Below are 20,941 nucleotides of genomic sequence, written 5' to 3'. Positions count from 1 at the left end.
GGCGGTAACGTCTCTGAGGCTTTCTTAAATTCCAAGGAAATGTTCATGCATGAAACAGTATATTTATTGTTACCTCAAATTAATATAGTTTTCCCATTTCTTAAGCTCTTTTTTTCTATAATCCTAGTACCTTTGAGCCTCAACTTAACAGCAGCTTCAGATCACGAAGCAGCTTTGGGAGATCTAAGTGTAACCTTAAGAATACAGATGTCTGTTATTCTCAATAGCGTCACATTTTCTTTAAACATTTTCTCACTACTCTAGCAATAGAAATGTCATAATGAGAAGTCAACAGCAGAAGAAAAGGGCAAGGAAATACTCTGAAGGTTTCTGAGAAAGAAGTCTTTGAGGGCCATGATTAAAACCTTCGGTTCTAAAGTGTTTCATATAATAAATAGTGCTCCCTGCACAAGTGCACACGTAATACCCGACAAAAGGCTCACAACTTTCATTTTAAAATGCTTAGTGACGGGGATGCTCTCTGTAACAAATGGCTACAAAAACCACTGACAAAAAAGTCAAATGATTCAGTTTTAAAAGGAAGTTTTATAGGGGAGCAGTCAGATAGGGCATGACATTTGAATTTGTCCCAAGATTTAATATTTTGAGATTTAATATCCTTGAGAAAACACAAAGGACACAAGGTCTAACCAAAATGTAACACAGTTTGGAGAACAGTATGGTACAACCATGTTTGCACCACACTAATAAATACTTTCGGAAGCTTTACAGCAACTTCATGGTTAGAAAATATACCCTTGCTTTTCAGCAACAGATTAAAGTTTACGTTTCGACTTAATAACTTACAAAATAAATTTGATAGCATAGTGGTATATTTATGGTTACAGTATCACATTGATACTGTTTGTGTCACTTTCACCAACCTCAGTGCAGACATATGGATGGGGGTGCAAGAGCTCACGGAAGCACCTGTGCTTATTCTACCACTAAAAAGAGAAAACATTAGTTATGCATCTTACAGCAACTGTATTTCTTTTTACAAGTTTTTTTTACTTAAGCATTTGCATTATGCCAGTGAGAACAATTAATTAAGCAAACAAACCTTTGCAACGTTTTACATCTACACCCCTTGATGTGTTTCTAATAGAAAACTGTTAGACAAAATATTCGAATGCCCTGTTATGTCATCATCCTTATCACCCTTTTCATTTTATGTAAATCCCTTCACAATAAATACCAAAGAAGCAGCATCGGTGACAGACGAAGAAGCATTTGCCTGCATTTTTGTTGAAGTTAGAAATAATCGAATGAATAAATAACAGTTTTTCAGCATTTCAATGTGTTTGCGTTCCTTGAGCAATAACAAATCACATGCGTCTCGTGAATACGTTTAATGAATGACAGTCTGTGTGTCAAAACCTAGTGAGCCACCTATCTAGACAGCATATTGTAAGCTTTAAAACCTCATCCGTCTCGGGTTTTGCTCAACCTACTCGCGTCTGCCTTTGTTTAATCATGTATACAGCATCATTTCTAAAAAAGCACGCGTACCAAACGCTGCTATCGCGCTGCACAAATGCCGCTCGGCTAGGTAGCGCGCTATGATTTGTGACCGAGATCGGACTTTGTCCCTCTTCTCTTCCACTACTCGCGGAGGAGGACTCGGAAGTATGTTGCCATGCAAAAAAGGAACACTTTAGATCTAAAGACAGAAGATCGAGAGGAGGAAGCAGGGAAGTCTGATGTTATGGCATCTGAAGGGGAATATAGACGGACGGTTTCTGCTGTGATCGTGCTTCTGTTAGCTGTAAGCGCAGCTCACGTGACAAATAAACCAGCTTGTAAGTCCGATCTCAACATTTTGATGTCAACGTTGTTGTTTATCCGATCGACATTATACAATAAACATATTTTTTGCTGATTATTTTATTTTGGCTTTTTAGTCTGCTAGCAGCATTGCTAGCCGGCGCTGTTTAGCCTATGTGCGGTTCTTATTTAAAGCGATGTTGGGCAACCGTGTTATTTGTAGACTATACAACATGTTTTTTATTATATGCAACTCATTTAATGTCTATGACGTTACACGTTTCCAGTCAGATTTGTCCACTATCTAGATTATATATATAACTGTTATTTGTTATTTACGTTAGGCTAGTATGATGCTCGTGTTGACGTATAGCCACAACAAAATCATTGTACAAAATACGACAGATCGAATCGATTCAAATCTCCCTCCTGTGGAGATCGGGGCAGTTTCTTGTGAGGCAGATTAGTAAAGCATGTGACTGCAGGGGACACAGAGTCACTATTGTAATACAGCAGGAGTTGCAGAGCACCAAAGCATCTGACCCTTGAGTGTCATTCAGGAATCCTACAGTTTGGTTAAATTGAATTGTAGGGAGCTTTTGAAGTCCACGGAGTTGTAAGTGTTTTGTCCCTGTCGGATCTGTTTCTAAACTTTGTGAACTTCCTACCCGACAGCATTTTTGGGGCATGGAATGTACACTATGCTGTTTAATCAGCTTTGTAGTATTATGTTGACACACATTGTACTGTAAAGTGTGATGTATACCTGTATGTGTATATTTCAAATGCTTTATAACGATATAGCGGCTTGTTTTCTTTCAGCATCTCGTCCTCATCGCAAGACCCCTGTGCTGAAAATGGACCAGGCAGCGCTGTTGGTTTCAAATCAAGTCAAGGATGAGATGATTCTCTCTGTAGTTTCTGATCACTGTTACCAGGTATCAAATATTCATTATAATAGATGTACGTGTACGGTTAACTTATTTAAAGCCTCTGCTCTTCACCATTACATCATTAATACTTAATGCACCAATAATGAGACACCACTGAAACAGTGTTAGTTAATATACTGGCTAGACAATATTCTTCTGTTGACAAATGGGTCTTGGATATACTCCTGTGTTTCTGTGCATGCACGTGTTAGTGTTTGCCCCAGCTGTTGGGAACAGTACCTCCAGGCCAGGGTCCTGGGACACCGACTACTGTGGGGTTTGTCGTAGGCACCCAACACGCTCTGACATTGCAGATTAACAGGACATTTGGCAACCAGGAGCTATGCAAGTAAGCTATGCATAAATACTTTTAAAAGTAAACGGTTTTAGTGTTTATACCGCTAACATCATCTGTACTGTATTTACCGTAATCCTGTGAACCTACTGCGATAGTGGGTATATGCTTGCATATGAGAGAGAGCGAGATTTTTTCGGACTATTTTTCTGATTTGTTTGCAGGGTTTACTTTCACTTTGGGGAGCAGGGGAACTATTCTCTATGGGTGAAGAACCTGATCGAACCATCGCAGGCCAGCTGTGATATTGTTACCGATTCAGAGCCTGTGAACAGCTACCTGCGTGAGTCGACTTTTCGCGTTAATTTGTTTGTCAAATTTAAAACAACCACTGGTAATAAATTCTTTATTAACAATGTTATCAATAACAGGTCAAATAATACTGATTTTTAAATGGTAATGTCCAACATTAGTTCCAATGTCTAGAAAGCAGAATGGCTTATGGCTGATCAAATATCCCATGTAACATTTTAATATATAAAATATTTATCTAATAAATTTGTGATGGCAAATTTGACTTTAACAAATCCTCTGAATTTAAACTTGCACTTCTTTGACACACTGTCAACTTTGACACGAGAATAAAACTATTGACTATTCATTTTGGAGCCCTAAAAATAGAAAGAAAATGGGAAATAAAACATTTAAATGCATTAGACTCGGCTGAGCTCAATCTGAATGTAATCATATTTGTATGTGTTTCCAGCCATTTTGTTTGCTTTTCTGGTTTTTGCTGGATTGGCTGCTTTATCTACTATTTGGAGCACAGTTAGAAGGTACAGACATCTTAAAATATCTTCAAAGCACCTAAACAATTTGCAGCTATTTTATTTTGAAGTTCTTTTCAAATGTATTCTTTATCTCCGCCTTATACAGGCTGGATGCTGTTCGCAATTTACTTCTTCACTTGGGAAGCACAGTGGAGACAGAGAGACTGATAAACTCAGTAAGTAAATGCATAACTCATTTTACATCCCATTGTACCATTCTTTTATTTTAATAGTGACTTTTTTCCCCAGGTTTAAAATCATAGACATGGAAAGGAAATTGAATTATCTTTTTTTACTCTCATTAATTTGCTCTCTCTTTTTCTTTGTATCTAGGAACTTGGCACTCCTAACAGATTAGGAATCACCGCCTCCATGGAGTCGATAATTCCAGCGACCGCAGGACGGAGGCTTCGCTCTTTGGACACCTTTCGTGGGTACGGTGCTCTTTCACTAATTATTTTAAGTCCCAGTATATTTAAGATGAGGGATGAAAAATGTAGATGAATATTATCTTGCAGTGCTGTTATGCATACTGTGAAGCTGGCTGCCCACAGGTCATTTGCATTTTAGTTCTTATATAAAATAATTAAACTGACTGACATGGAGAAAAGCACTTTAATTGCCTGTTAAAACAAGGTTACTTCACTGGTAACCTTGCCTAAAAATCGGCACTTGATAACAGTGTTTTTTTATAAACATCTTGTAAGAGTTTTAAGAGCTGCATTGGGATTTGATCTCCCCATCTGATAGACGTGCCGATATAGTTAGATTCCGCGGTTTAATATCAGAATCCCCTGTGTTCTCTCCACAGCCTGGCTTTGGTCATCATGGTGTTTGTGAACTACGGCGGTGGACGTTACTGGTTCTTTAGACATGAGAGTTGGAACGGTAGATTCATCTCCTTCATCTTTTCTTACACCAGATAGTATAATGTCTTTAAAACCAACAAATCTCAAAACTTATATTATTGTTAATATAGCTGTTAAATACAAGTTAATGTTTAAAAAGCACTTCTCAGGAAGTTGAGGTAAATGTGAACGGTGTTGAAAGCAGGAAGTTATATCAGATTGTCTTCTTCTTCCTGCAGGTCTAACAGTGGCTGATCTTGTGTTTCCTTGGTAAGTCGATTTGACGTCACAAACCACTTATTCTTTCTGCTATTTTATATAAATCCCCTTGCACTCCGGTATAATTAAACTTTTCCTACCCTACTGGGTGATATAGTAGTAAAACATTTATTAGACTTAAACGTTTATAACCATCCTTCAATTAATTTGCTCTGAAATAAGTGATGGTGTGTCTGAGGCAGTTCGGCACGAATGGATGCTTATCACATAAAGTGGCATACTGAAGTCAGCAGAACCCAAAGGCAGCAAACCCAGTGCACTTTTTTTCTGCTGTGAGGCTTTAGAAAGCCTGTTTTTAATGACCGTGAGGTTAAAGGAATCGGTTCAAGTAAATTGGATTTTTCACCAGGTTTGTGTTCATTATGGGAACGTCTGTCGGCTTGTCCTTGAGTGGATCGCTGCGCAGGGGCGTCAAGCTAACTCATCTGCTGGGCAAGATATTCTGGAGGAGCCTACAGCTCTTCCTCATTGGAGTGATCATCATCAATCCCAACTACTGCCAAGGACCCTGTGAGCAGTAACACATTTTCTTTCTCTCTTTTAAAAAGAGTCTGTGTACTGTGCATATTAATATTGTATTTCTAAACACATACACATAAATGTTTACCTATAATTTAACTTGTATATATGTTTTTAGATTTTAAATTTTTCTTAAAAATATGCATGTATGTGCATGTTTTAATAAATGCAAAATGAATATGCACAGTACACGGATAATATATATACACACATGTATATTCTGGATACGACTAATCCCGATTGATCATTGGACAGGCATACGGTTTCTTTACTATTCATTATTTCTAGGTACAATGCAAATTTTTATTTCATTCTGCGAATTAGTGACAACATTTCTCCCAAGTTCCAAATGAAAACATTTCATATTTTTCTTTGCTTTACTAAGTTCATATTTATACAACGCAATACTAATGTTTTTACGTGTATTTTAAGATCCGTTCAAAAATGTATGTGATGGAATAAGCCTGCATGTTTTCACAACTTTCATGCGTCTTTGCATTCTCTCAGTCTTTCACATTGCTATTGTGTGACTGTCATTCCTGAGGTTTGTTTCTGTTGAAATCTAACAGACTTTGGACTTGAACTGCCACAATACATGCATACATGATGATTAAAACTGGTCTCTTATTTATTTTCGCAGCTATATAATTTTTCTCAAAATTCTTCTGCTCTTTAATGAATGCGTTCTTCCCCTCATACCATCTGCCTCTGACTAGCAATATCTAGTAACAAATCCTGCATTTGCCATGGCATGACGTAAACCAAAGGTTTAGGTTATTTTAAGAAAGCACAATTCCTTTTAATAGTTCCAACACTATTTCATGTTTTATTAGAAAATACATAAACGCAGAAAGTAAATTGCATCTATCAAATCCTTTTTATCGGAGTTTTAAAATTGTCCTTTCATTATCACTCATCATTTTGATTTACATCAGCTGCAATATCACCCGCTCACAGAATTGTCAGGTTTTTTAAGGCTTCTAAATTTAAACATACTGCAATGTCAGAATGATAATAAATATTTTTAAGTATGTTAAATAGACAGAGTGCTAAAATTTGGGCTCTGAAGTCATTTTTATGCATGTGTTTGTATCTGAACAGTGTCTTGGGATTCCCTGCGCATTCCTGGTGTATTACAGCGCCTCGGCTTTACATACCTTGTTGTTGCTGGATTGGATGTTGTGGTGGCTCAGAACCGGCTTCCCAACCTGTCAAGTGTGAGTGACAATATTCCCCTTCACGCATATGCACGTACATTCTGATCTCCAACTGTAATTATTTTCTTTGAGAATATCCCATTTTGTGTTCCCAGGACACATGCTGGTACTCTCTGCATGATGTTTTTCTCTACTGGCCGGCATGGCTGTGTGTGATTGCCTTGGAGATAGTGTGGCTGTGTTTGACCTTTCTTCTTCCAGTACCAGGCTGTCCAACGTTAGTCAAATTTGTAATCATAGTTTATCCTTGTCCTAAATGTCATCTTCTGTTTTAATGGTCTCAAAGGGATGATCTAGCAACTTTTATTAGAATTAACCATTTTCTGCCCTAGTACTATAACTATAGGGCATATGTGTTAGATGTATGTATGGGGATAGATTAGAATTGCAAAACAGTAAATTGATTGATTTTTGTGTCAGTTGATGTATTAACCATTCATGATACACACTTGTAATGTGTTACTTATTATCACGTCTCTTTCCCGCAGTGGTTATTTGGGTCCAGGGGGCATTGGCGACTTTCACCAGTATCCAAATTGTACTGGGGGAGCCGCAGGTTACATTGATCGCTGGCTGCTAGGAGAGAAACATATTTACCAGACGCCTTCATCGCGGGTAAACAAACAATGTGACAACTGCGTAAACAATTGCTTATCCAATCATGAACTAGCATCTGACAGTCAGTCACTGTATTGCATTGATGCAGTTCATTTTGTGTCACAGGTTGTGTACCAGTCTTCGGTGCCCTTTGACCCAGAAGGAATTTTGGGGAGCATCAACTCTATATTGATGGCTTTTTTGGGTCTTCAGGTATGTTAGAAAGATTTTTTGTGTATCGCTTGTGTTGTTTGCCCCTCCACTCTTTTACTGTACCAGTTTCAGCAGCGCAGTCACATGCTTCATCTATTATCGTTCTGGAGCTCGGCCAGAAATCCAATCTAATACATTAAATAATTGTCAAGCGGGTTTTCTGTGTGTGTGTTTCAGGCAGGGAAAATTCTTCTGCATTACAGGGATCAACACAGACAAATAATCACAAGATTTCTGATATGGGGATTCGTGCTGGTATGGTTTTGTTTGTGTAACTCCTTATAGTATTTTTCACTTTTTTAATGTATACTGTATCAATTTATGCATATACAGTATAAAGATATCGCATTACTTCAAGTTAAAGGGACAGTTCATCCAAAAATAAACATCCTGTCCTTATTCATTTACCCTTGTGTCCTTTAAAACAGTACAATATTAGAATGTAACTGAGTTTTTGAATCTTGAAATTGCCCTACGAATTCTATGTAATTATAATATCTGTTTAAAAGTTTAAATAGTTGTATATTATTTCTTATATTATATATAAATTCTTCTTTGTGTACAGGGGATCTTATCGGCTGTACTGACCATGTGCTCCAGCAACAAAGGCTTTATCCCTGTCAATAAAAACTTATGGTAATATCACCGCATTTATGTCATTTCATTTGCAATGTTGCTTTGTATTTGTGTGCTATTCTTTAAAAGACAAATATGTGATGTTTACCGGTTCTTTTTTGTGTGTCACCTTTTTCAATTTTAGGTCTTTCTCCTATGTGACAACTCTAAGCTGTTTTGCTTTTGTGGTTCTCAAGATTTTTTACTACATAATCGATGTCAAGAAGTGGTGGTCCGGAGCACCATTCTTTTACCCTGGTATGTGCCAGAGGCTTCACAAGTAAACAGAATGTTCCTAGACCTGTTTTGACTTTTTGAAGTATTTGTTTATCATTTATGTACATTCAAGATTTTTACAGCGAATTGCTTGGACATTATGCTGTACCTTTACCTAAATTGTACCTATAGGTGTACCTGTAGCTCGATTGGTAGTGCATTGTGTTACTGACAAAAATGTATATATCTTGAATGCACTGTAAGTCACTATAGATAAAAGCATCTTATGTTTACTTGTATTTGTCAGGTATGAATTCCATCTTGGTGTACGTGGGTCATGAGGTGTTTGAAGAGTACTTCCCCTTTCGCTGGAAGATGTCCAACAACCAGTCACATGCCGAGCATCTGACACAGAACCTCCTGGCCACCTCCATATGGGTGTTCATTGCCTACCTGCTCTATAGGAAGAAAATATTCTGGAAGATTTAGTGGCGCAGATTTAAAAATGGACCTGCACTTTGTCTCGTCTGGTCAGTTGGATATTTTTAGATTTACAAAATCAGCAAATCTCTGCACATCTGTGCCTGGTTTGCTAGACAAACCCCCACACAGGATCCAGAAATAGAGCTTGATAAATATCAAGACGAGCAGAAGGAAGAGAACGAGGGTTGAGATCTCTGCGGACTCGATCAGGCTCTCGAATTGATCCGATTTCGCTCATTTCTAATTCAAGCAATGAGTTTGGAGGAATGTTTTTCCAAATTAATAGTATTTAAATGATATGAACAAAGCTTTATGATTGAAGGTGATACTTGGATGGGAAAATTCAGAGTCTCGGATGAAGCTGGGATTTAGTTAGGTTGATCAAGCAAAAGAAAACACTGTTCAGACAAACTGGAAGGTTTTTAATGAAGGTCCAACATACCTGTGGAAAGGATCCAACTGAAATTACATAGTTTTACATTTTAAAATCATGAACACTCTTGGACTGTTTTAAGTTTGGACTGTCACTGTTGTTTTATTATTTGTAGTTTGCACCGAAAGTATGTCAGTTAAAAGGTATGATTTTAAGAGAAAAAAAGACTTCTAGCTTCCCAAAAACTCAGGTGATTTGCACAGCTCGATGTGCCAAATATAGTACCCTTTGAAATACAAATGAAACAATATTCCATGTTTCTTAAAGTTTACCAATAACGCATTACCTCTGATCATACATCGAATTGAAAACATTATCACTAATATATATCTCTCTTACGCATTGCTGCTTGTAATGTATTTGTTCCAAGAGAAGGTCAAATATTGAGCTACCATTTATATTGGCACTTTACACAATCAATTCCATCTTTATAATTATGAATTTTATAATTTCTCTCTACAAATGTACTTATTATTTACGTTTTACATTATGTTGTGTACTTTTCAGCATGGGACTGTTGGGAAAATAAAAATGTTTTACTAGAACATTTCTTTTTGTCATATTTTGTGCTTGAATATGTACGGGCTAAACGAGAAGAAACGTTTAGTAAATCATGCATTTGAGTTTATATTAGACACATGGCACCAAACCAAACAGAAAAACGTATTAAGTGGGTGGCTAAAGGGGTTTTGGGGCGGGGTCATGGTCACTGTGCCTTTAAGAAACCTGTCGGCCAGCGGTAAAAAGTGCGCATGCGTGAGCATAGGAGGAAGTCGGTAAGAGTGACGGATGATGTGGACGTGAAGCAATCGAGAGCATAAAGCTCCTAAAGAAATACGCACAGCTATGTCGCGAGTTTTATATGACATATTAGAATTGTTTGAATTTGTCGACTAGGAGACGGATTTAATTCGCGTTAACGATGATGACAGAGTGCGATCCAACCGACGGCGAGCCGGAGAAAGGCGGTGGAGATTTAACACCGGAGACGAACTTTCACCCGTCCGATGTGCCCGCGGTGTTGTTTGAAAAGACCCGGCCCTCGCCTTTACTGGGACTGTCGCAGAACCCCGGAGCAGCTGTCCGAATCTCGGACTCGACGGAAAGCGTGCTGACGGAGCTAGAAGCGGACGGTTCCGGAGAAGAAGCGCTTCTTTTACCAGGACCTGCCGGAAATCTGTCACCTCGAGCGGGCAGAGAGAAGAGGACGCGGAGGAACAGGCACAGCTCATCGTCTGACAACCTAGCGTCTCCAGGTGAGATGCGTGTTCGCCGGATATGAATCTCGTCATCGTTTTGTCAGACCAACAGGAGTTTTAAGATTATTTTTCATTACATTCTTACGACAGCAACAACTGCCTTTTAGGTTTACTTGCATAGCATAGTTCGTTATCCTGGTTGTATTGCTTTAAATGTGATAATACTAGTCCCGGACTAAAGTGTATTTTGACCCGTCTCGATTTTGAGCTCGTCTATGAAACCGGGCCTAAGTGTAATATATTTTGATATGGTTATATATTTATATACATACACTTCCGGTTCCACATAATTCGTACACGTAAATAGCCAAAATACCACTAATTAAACACATGACCACGCCTTTTAGTTAAATGTAGCCACGCCCCTCTAATGGCACACAGTTTGCGTCGTTTTGTGCATAATCTGAATTCTGATTGGTAAAGAACTCGCAAGAGACCCGGCTGCGTTAGTTTCCATAGCAACCACACGTGTTCTGAATCTGTACAGAGCTGTTTCAAAAACATCAGCTAATGCGCCTTGAGGCACTTTCAAAAGACTTCATTAGAAAGAAACCGGTTTGGTTTTGTCTCCTCCCTAACAAGTTATTCATGTTGAAGAATATTAAATATTCTACAAATCAAGCCGGTTTATCTCCGAGCGGTAAGAAAAGAAGATCACGGTACCGTTTACACAGGTCAGTTTACATGCACTTTGAACCCAAGTGCAGGTGACATCAGAGCAGCTGCTGAGATGTCTACAGAGCTCTTTGCTGTTTCTTAATCTGGAATGTGTCATCACTCCAGATGACATTGTAGACACGTGATTATTATTATTATTAGGCAATGCAGTCACGCAAGGCTCAAAGTGTGTGGATAAGTCTGAGCGCAAATAGTTGCTGTTTAACAAAGACTTCAATTTTTACATTTAGTTAAAGGGATACTTCACCCAAACACGAATATTCTCTCATTGGTTACTCGCCTTCGACTCGTTCCAAAGCTGTAAACATTTCTTAGTTCTGATGAACGCAGAGAAAGATATTTGGAAGAATGGACAAAATGCAATGGTAGTCAAAAGTGCCCCAGAATTGTTTGCTGTCCTACATTCTTCCAAATGTCGTCTTTTGTGTTTAACACAATTCATTTTCCTACTATGAGAGTCACAGGGGGTATTTTTGAAATGCAGTGTTTGTTTATAAGCATTCTTGCAAATATCTTTATCTGTGTTCATTAGAACAAAGAAATATTGACGAGGGATGTAACAATATCAGGGGTGTCCTTGACTAAGAATTAACATGGTCCAATCAGAATTGTCACGTCTTGCCTAAAGTCAAAAGCGTGTGCATGTGGGGACTAACGGGAATACATCACGTTCAATACCAAAGAACTACCGATAAAGTTACTGTATTTACAGCATGTAAAGGAGTAATGTAATAAAGCATTTTACTATAGTCAAACAGTCCCTTTCCCTGTTTTCCTGCACGTACTTTCTCTTAGTCTTCCTGACGCGCATTCTTGCTTTCACTGCAGAGAAAGACAAGTTCCGAAAGTCTGTGCCATGCTTGCTGGATGCGTTGACTTTGGTTATATTACTTGATTTATTTATTTTTGTTTCACGCAGCGCAAAGTTCAGTCTAAGTAACAACCCACGTGCATTTAGTGACAAAGTGTTAATTCGTATTTATATGCCCAAACATTAAGTGACAAGTGTTTGGAAACGGTGTACACTTTCATTTGCGAGTCATCTGTGGGTGGGACGTGCTGAATTTTTCACAATGACGTCATTCAACTTTCGCCTTTTCGCAAAGCACTGTATCACAACTTCCATTTTGCCCTCGCACTAATTTAACAACAGCGACTGAAAATACAAGTGGTCAAGATGATTATTGTGTTTAGAATCAGGCATGTTAATATTGCGTAACGTTATTGACTGACAGAACACGTATCTAGCTACATCCTAGCACCTTCCAGATTGCAAGTCCTTGAAAGATAAAAACGTAAGTTGACAGGCGTCAACTCTTCTAGTGGCATCATTTCATCATCATATGTGTTTTACAAAAATCACGTAGCTAAAAATAAAAAGCATTTTTTTTTACCTTGGGGTCATTGAAGATATTGTCAGAGCAAGTACAAATCTGAGCAACATACCTGAATGGGCGATGCAGGCAGCAAAACATCCTTAAAGTTGATCCCTGCTGAGAGAGGGGAAAGTGCACTTGCCCTCTGCTAAATGTTTAATGGCCATCAGAGAGGCGTCTCACTGTGTCTAATGGACTCTCACATTCATCCAGAGAGCATCATCTAAGTGTGCATGTGTTGTACCTTTTAGGGCCTGCGTGGGCCAGTTTGTTGCGTTTTTTGAACTGCTGTATGTGCATTCTGTTTATATAACTGTGCACCCCTGGATAGTAGATTTTAAGGATAAATGTCAATATTTTTGGTCTTCCATGGAAATCAAAACCCTCATGTGAACAACCCAGGGTTAAAGACAGGGAAAGTTTGAACGTTGTGCATGTAGTGCTCGGTTTTAATAAGAAGTAGACCATGTTTCTCGAGTTGGGATGGTGACTGCATCGTATGATCTAATGCTCACATGAGTGTGTGTGTGGGTTTGTTCATGTTTCCCTTTTTTTGTAAAACTCTAATGCATGTAAAGCAACACATTAGATATTCGCCATTGACCATATCATGAGATGTATAACTTCAATAACTTCAAACTATAACTGTATAACACAAAATTCAGTCCTAATACAACAAAAAGTTTGTAAAGGTTGTTTGAACTTGGCTCCAAACATGAACACATCTACGGCTAATAAGGGGACCTTATGGATATAATAAAAAGGTATATTTACTCCCAAATTGAAGTCCGGTCATTTATTCACCCTCATGGTGTTCAAAACCTTTATATGTGAAAGACAAAATAATACATTATCTGTGGTTTTGTGTCCAAATGGTGAAAGTCAATGGGCGCCCTTTTATGTTTGGTTCACAAAATTGTTCCAGATATCTTTTGTTTTGCAGAAGGAAGTCATACAGGTTTGGAATGACAGTGGTTGAGTAAATGATTGGTAAAAAAGGTAAACTTATCTTTTTAAGGAACAAGAATAATCTTTTCATTGTTCTTTCTCATATTGAGGCGACTTCGCTGGATTTCCCACTCACTGAGTGTTTTTCCGTTGCACAATTTGAAAAAATAAGCTAAATATTTATCAGAACCCATGTCAAGAAACTGAAACGTTGTTTGCTTGTCTTGTGCCTTGATATGAAACCTTTTATCTTAGCCATGTTTTTTTAGTTTTTTGTTATATTTTGCACACCATGATCAAAAATGCCCAGCGCTCTTAATTTGTATATGTTTGAACATTCAGAACAGGCAGGCGACATTTTTATAGGCCGGTTTTCAAACAGCAAATCGTGTTTGACAGAATCGCACTCAAGTGATTTGAGCTTTGAAGGTCTAATGTCTAAGAGTATGTTTAATTTTTATCAAGGAAATTGCCCTTGAGCTGTTTTTTCGCCACGTGATGGAAATTATTAAAAAAAAACTAGTCCTCAGAACATTTGCTGTGCTGCACTGTGGCCTTTTTAGACGAGAGGACTTTTGACACATTTTACACATACATTTGCATATTCGCAAGTCCAATAAATTCCTGCGTAGTGCGATTGAAATAATTTTTTGATATGTTTGTACTTACAGGTAATAGCAGTGGAGAATTCAACCATTTCCCAGAGGACCCCGAGTTTGGAGAGATTATTCAAAGGGCGGAGCAGGCAATCGAAAGTGGCGTCTTTCCAGAACGTATCTCGCAAGGATCCAGCGGAAGCTACTTCGTGAAGGATCCAAAGGGGGTGTGTGGTGTGAGATACAACGAAGGTTATAGAGATATGGATAGATGGATGATAAATGCCTCAATGTTTCTTTCAGAAAACCATTGGTGTGTTCAAGCCAAAATCAGAGGAGCCTTATGGTCACTTAAACCCTAAATGGACCAAATACTTCCATAAAGTGTGCTGCCCGTGCTGTTTTGGCCGCGGTTGCCTCATCCCTAACCAGGGCTACCTCTCTGAGGCGGCTGCCTCGCTCGTGGACCAAAAACTGGGCTTGGGAATTGTACCCAAAACAAAGGTAAGGAGGGGCGTTATAAAAGCCACAACTGGCATTATAGTGGTTTAAATTCAGCAAGAAATGAACATTACAGTGGTTATTTCTTCCGCGTCGTGATGTATATCTGAGTGAAACGGCTTTTAAAATGAGGAAAAAGGTTGGTTGGAATTTCATTTTTGTGGAATTAATTGGATCGTTGGAAACCAGGCCAATGGACAAGAGTTATTATTGTTTAACGTTTTATTAAATTAGCTTTTATTGCTGTTTTTAAGGTTTTGTTAATTTTAGTTAAATTTTTAGCTTTTTTTGTTCGATGCTTTTGTCATAAAAAATTTTATTTGTTCTGTATTGTGATATCCCTTTAATGATTTTATGTTGCTACATACGATTAATTGACTTTTATTTTATTTAAGTGTTTATTATAATTTTTGTGCCTTAAACTCTTAAAATTTCAGTTTATAGACGAGGCAACACTTTAATTTCGTTTAGGTTAAGTTTAAAAATTTTAGGCTAATATTTGATACATCATGAAGTGAAGAGGGGAGTATATGAGGGCGCATGAAACAATAAATCATGACCCGCGTGAATACATAATTTATAATGAACAAAAACATATAGTGACTTCAAATAGTTCACACGTCTCTTAAAATCAAGCATTTGTAAGTGAAGTTTTTGAATGAATTCTCACTTATCTTTCCCTTCCAGGTTGTTTTTTTGGCCAGCGAGACTTTTCACTATAGTGCGATTGACCGTGCCAAATCCCGTGGTAAAAAATATGCACTGGAGAAAGTCCCCAAAGTGGGTCGTCGGTTTCACAGAGTCGGTCTTCCTCCAAAGGTGAAGCTTTACCTCATAATAACCTCTTTGTTTGAACCACTGATATAAACTATTTCAATGCTTTTTAGTTTTGGATTTTTAAAATGCCTCACTGGCTGATTCTCTGTTGTGCAGATGGGCTCATTTCAGTTGTTTGTGGAGGGCTACCACGAAGCAGACTATTGGCTGAGGAAGTTCGAGGCGGAGCCTCTACCAGAGAACATGAGGAAACGGCTTCAGTCCCAGTTTGAGAGACTCGTGGTACTAGATTACGTCATCAGAAACACTGGTATGAAACCATGATGTTGTTTCTCATAGTAAAAGTTACGTTTTCTTAAAGGGACAGTTCACCCAAAAATGTTAATTCTGTCATTTTATCACCCTCAAGTTGTTCCAAAACTGTATTAAATCTTTGTTCTGTTGAACACAAATAAAGAGATTTTGAAGAATGTGAGAAACTGAACCATTCTGGGGCACCATTGACTACCATAGTAGTTTTATTTCCCTACTATGGAAGTCTATGATCTGTTTGGTTACAAACATTCTTCCGAATATCTTTCTTCGTGAACAGCAGAGCAATAAAATTCACACAGGTTTGGATCAACTTGAGGGCGAGTAAATGAAGACATGTTTTTCATTTTTGGTGAACAATCCCTTTAAATCATGTTCTTTTTATTGTGCTGTTCAATTAATATCAATCAAACTGCAGTTGTTTTTGATCTGAGCCATAATAACATAAACAATACAGCCAACTAACACAATAAACATAATACAAATATGATTTAATTTAAGTTTTTACCCAGACAACCATCACTCTCATCTCCTCTAGTGAATGTAAATATCGATTTTCTCATGTATTTATGGATGTGCATTATTTAATGGTATTTGGAGGTAACCGTTCTGTTTTCTGTCGAGTAATGTTTTTGTTGAGCAAATGTCACTTTTCATTGTTTTCATGTGTTGCCTCACCTCATTTATTTATGTTAATGTCGCAAACACAAATGTGGCATTTATGCATATTGTTATACGTGGCTTTGAATACGAAATCTGATCTTTTGTCTTCTTCAGACAGAGGAAGCGATAACTGGTTGATCAAGTACGAGAAGCCGGGCGATGGTGAATTGGCAGAGAAGGTGAGCTGCGAGATATTTATAGTTTGCTCTGTTTACAGTGATGGGAAGTTCAAAGCGAAAGGCTGCGACTGAGAAGCGCGGGTCTGATGTAATGGCATCCAAACTGTTCCTCCCACGTACATGGGAAATCACTTTATGGATCATACGTCAAACATAAGACTCAGGATTGAGCTGGTTCCATTCGCAGTATTACTCGATTTAATTGCTTCTGGGTTTTTGATGTTGACGTAATTGCATTGTTTTCCAGTCTTGAATAAAGGCTGAGTTTCAGTTTTGTCTGTCTTTAGGAATCCGATTGGACGGACTCAAAAGACTCCGCCATTAAGATAGCAGCTATAGATAATGGTTTGGCCTTCCCTTTTAAACACCCCGATGAGTGGAGAGCGTGTAAGAATTTTTGCTTTTCTTAATTTATGTTTTAATCCAAATATATAATTTATTTTAATTAGTATGTGTTCACTAGTGATTGAAAGCATGATGTTTGAATTGCTGATGTAACGTACAGTACTACTAGATTTACAGGACCAGTTACATATTTGACCACTTTTTTTTCTGTTGCTTAATTCACAGATTTAGCAGCACTGTACAATACTTAAAATACGTAGATTGATGAAAATTCTGTCATGAATTACTCGCCCTCAAGTCTCTAAAGTCGCCAAAATCTGTATAAATTTCATTGTTTGGTTAAACACAAAGAAAGATATTTGGAAGTATGTTAGCAACTGAGATTTCTGGGGCATTATTGACTACCATGGAAGAAATTATTATTGTATATTTTTATTCTGTTGAACGCAAAATGAGATATTTTGAGGAATTTAGTAAAGCAACCCATTCTTGGGGCCCCATTGACCACCTTGGTTATTGCTTACATTTTCCAAATATCTTTCTTTGAGTTAAACTCAGGTTGATCCAAACCTGTATCATTTTTTTGTTCTGTTTGAGTAATTCATGACAGAATTTTCATTTTGGCAAACTGTCCATTTAATGCTGTAAATAATGTTATTTTAGATGAATCATTTAATTGATAATGTGAGCAGTCTTGCACCTTCATGATGGTTGTATTAGTGTGATTTTTCTCTGTGCGTGCACAGATCCGTTCCACTGGGCTTGGTTGCCGCAGGCCAAAGTGTCCTTTTCCCAAGAGACCAGAGACCTGGTGCTCTCGCGTATCTCCGACATGAACTTTGTACAGGACCTCTGTGAGGACCTTTATGAGATGTTCAAGGTGAGGGATCTCAACCTGTGATTTACTGTTAATCGGCATGCAAGAAGTCGATTTTTACCTGTGCAATTGTAATTTGGCAGAACCTTTTATTTTGGCATGATCTTACACCGTCAATATTAAAGATGTCAAGGTTATATCTATGTTCCCTACACTATGTAGGATGATTTTTGTAAATTTGGCTGGGTTTTTTACAGACAGGGTCACATTTTCAATTCTTGTTGAAATTTGTTTGAGAAGTTGTGCTTCATTAGCGATGGTTCTTTAAAGAGGAAATTCATAGACTTCTCACTGAGAATGTTAAAAAAACCTCCGAATTTGTTTTCTTTTAGTACCATTGCTAATTATATTAAATGAACAAGACCACACTGACAACTAGTTGGTTCAACAACCAATTTAGGTTTAACAACCTGATCCATTTTAATAACATGTTAGATAATATTATGTGGTCGCTTAATAACCTTCCTCATTAGTTTGCAGTGCAAGATATGCTGGACAGACGAAAATGTATAGCCGCGGAAAAAATTACTAGACCATTAAAAATGTGTATTCATTCTTTTCTGAATTTACTATTTATGTGTGTTTAGGACTGTGTTCAGAACTACAAACAATAAGTCTTCTGAATAAGAACATTCTATTTGCATTTATTTGCTGAAAATGAAAACGGGAGATCACAGGTTCAAATAACACGGAATATGTATTTTTTTAGACCTCTAATATTACTAAACTTGTTTTTCTTTGCAGTATTACAGTAATATTTGTACATGTATTTAGGAAAAGTTCAAATATATTTTTTATGTGATAACCTGGATTTTAATCACAGTTTTCATGTGTCTCGTCATGCTGTCAGTCTTTCACATTGCTGTTGAATGACTTTGTCACTTCTGAGGTTTGTTGGACTGGAATGGCCACAATACATCTATACATGCTGATTAAATGAAAATTGAAATGGTCTCTTAATTTTTTCTGTGGCTGTACATACTTTAAATAGTTACCATTGATACACAGATAGAGATATTGTCCAACATAAATAAATGTCATGTTAATAACACTTGTTTTCTTTCAGACCGATAAAGGTTTTGACAAAGCCATGTTTGAGAAACAGATGTCCGTTATGAGAGGCCAGGTATGTCTATATAATCAGAGATGACTTTATCTTCTGCTTACTTTGTGTGCTACAGAAATAGCTTCTCTATGTTTTTTTTCCCTTTCACACTAAATTCTGAAGCTTTATCACTATGAAACATTCACAGTTAGCTTAGATTAATACACCCAGCCAGGCTGCTATTTTCAGCCTATCGCTGCCGAAACGCAGAGCCGGATTTAGACCAGAAATTTTACAGTGCCAAGTAAGATATCTCGTCCTCTGGCATTATCGGTCAAAGTCTGTGTCTCTTTGGGAGAAAACTCTATTAATGTAGCAGCAGTATTAATGCCGCACAGACTGTATTTAATCCGGTGTTGTCACAGTGTATTTGCTGTTGATACTGTGACCTTCAGAGTTGTTTGAGCTAGAGACCGATTGTGTTGACAGAGTGTGTTAATGGTTCCTGCTACTTAATCGATTTATGCACGAGGTGCTTGTAGCTTGTTAGATCTGGAAATATGTATTGTCTGTAACCATTCCAAACTTAACAATGCTCAAAACATACATGCTGACAGTATTCATAGTTTTTTATAAAGTGTTATTTCGGACAGACGTGACTTTGTGTATTATTTCTCAGATTTTCTGAAATGTATGCCATTTACTTTTAAAATATCTTTTGCACACTTGAATGCAGAGTTATTACAGTTTTGAAGTTCATTTATTTAGTTAATATTTTAAATTGGCTTTTTCTTACAGATTTAATGTTAATTTTAGTTAAATATTTAGCCATTTTATTATGTTTTTGTCATTTCATTATGTATTTGTTTATATGTTTTATGTTGCTATATAAGTTTAATTAATTTGAATAAGTATAGTTTTCATTTTAGTTTATCATAATTGCAATTTTTGATATATATATAACTGTAACATAATGGTAATTTTTCCAAAGTGTCCATTTATGGACTTTGTTTATTTTCCTTTTTCCCCCAATAATTTTTAGGCCAAGTTTTGATTCGATATCAATAAACTATAACACTTTCAATTTTTTAACACTGCTTGTATGTTTTTAACATGCAAGGAAAGTATTGCGTTGACTTACCTGACCATTACACTACTTGAGATTAAATTTCTCACCTTGACCTTATTCGTCAATGACACATACGCCTGTTTCTGTTGGTTAGATCCTGAATCTGACCCAGGCTTTGAAGGACGGGAAGAGCCCCATCCAGTTAGTCCAGATGCCTCGTGTTGTAGTGGAAAGGAGTCATGGGGGAGCCCAAGGTCGTGTGGTTCAGCTGGGCAATGCTTTCACCCAGACCTTTCACTGCAAGAGACCTTTCTTCACCTCTTGGTAAAAAGGTTCAAATGAGAAAAATGTGAGATGTGGGCAGAAGGATGTTTTATAGACACACTGGCAGGAAGACTTTCTGATGAAGACTTTTAAAGGCAGTGCAGAGGTCTGTTGTGGAGTATCTGAGGCCTTTTCCCCCTCCATAGCCTTTTCCCAGAATTCTCATCAACTCGCTTTGGCTGTCAGGCTGCACAAAGTCGGAATGTCAAAAGGGAATGTATTGTTCATCGAGAGGTTTTGTGTGGTTATGGCCTTTCTTAACTGCCAATTATTTTATAAGCATAAATAGATATAGATATTATAAATAAAGGACGATTCATTTACATGAATTTAAACTGGAAAATAATTGCTTGAATGTAACCTGCAAGTTTACATTTTACACTTCTGAGAACGTTTCGTCACCAAGGAATATTGGTGACCTTGTTATTTAATATGATGAATGTATTACTATGAACAGAATGCTGTAACAGTACAAATATACATCGTTCAATTCGGGTGCTTTTGTAGCCCCTCTTAAAAGTATAAATTCCAAATGTTTTTTTTTTCACACAACCTGTGTATGCAACTTGTTGTTTTCTCACGAGCGGATGTTTGAGTAGAGGTGTATGTTTAAAATAAAGTGAATAAAAATAAAGCTTTGAAATTGGTAAGATTGTTGTATTTCACTTATGTATTGATGTTTTCTGTGTTGGCAGGAACCGTGGTTATGGTTCACATTGCAGCCATTGAATTTGTAAGAAAATGCTTA

At 37.4% G+C, this 20,941-nt stretch overlaps 2 protein-coding genes across 2 annotated transcripts; both read left to right on the top strand.

Annotated features, from left to right (window-relative positions):
- The first annotated feature begins 1,300 nt into the window (after window positions 1–1,300).
- On the top strand, window positions 1,301–9,805 carry hgsnat (heparan-alpha-glucosaminide N-acetyltransferase). Its single transcript, XM_079461514.1, has 18 exons — window positions 1,301–1,802; window positions 2,590–2,705; window positions 2,912–3,048; window positions 3,219–3,337; window positions 3,761–3,830; window positions 3,931–4,000; window positions 4,158–4,258; window positions 4,636–4,712; window positions 4,912–4,942; window positions 5,301–5,461; window positions 6,572–6,687; window positions 6,783–6,904; window positions 7,176–7,302; window positions 7,411–7,497; window positions 7,675–7,752; window positions 8,063–8,133; window positions 8,258–8,370; window positions 8,636–9,805. Exons 1-18 carry the CDS (start codon window positions 1,640–1,642, stop codon window positions 8,815–8,817), a joined length of 1,941 nt encoding a protein of 646 aa, XP_079317640.1. The 5' UTR covers window positions 1,301–1,639; the 3' UTR covers window positions 8,818–9,805.
- Window positions 9,806–9,990: 185 nt separating this feature from the next.
- On the top strand, window positions 9,991–20,879 carry pi4k2b (phosphatidylinositol 4-kinase type 2 beta). Its single transcript, XM_079462589.1, has 11 exons — window positions 9,991–10,020; window positions 10,142–10,500; window positions 14,177–14,328; window positions 14,405–14,605; window positions 15,290–15,421; window positions 15,536–15,689; window positions 16,469–16,533; window positions 16,821–16,920; window positions 17,625–17,758; window positions 18,822–18,881; window positions 20,024–20,879. The coding sequence occupies exons 2-11, from the start codon at window positions 10,167–10,169 to the stop codon at window positions 20,195–20,197; spliced, it is 1,506 nt and encodes a 501-aa protein (XP_079318715.1). The 5' UTR covers window positions 9,991–10,020; window positions 10,142–10,166; the 3' UTR covers window positions 20,198–20,879.
- Window positions 20,880–20,941: the final 62 nt, after the last annotated feature.

This window comes from Barbatula barbatula, assembly GCF_947034865.1.
Source record: "Barbatula barbatula genome assembly, chromosome: 8".
Taxonomy (NCBI): Eukaryota; Metazoa; Chordata; class Actinopteri; order Cypriniformes; family Nemacheilidae; genus Barbatula; species Barbatula barbatula.
The sequence above is the reverse complement of the archived record's forward strand: the minus strand, read 5'-3'. Positions and strand labels throughout refer to the sequence as shown.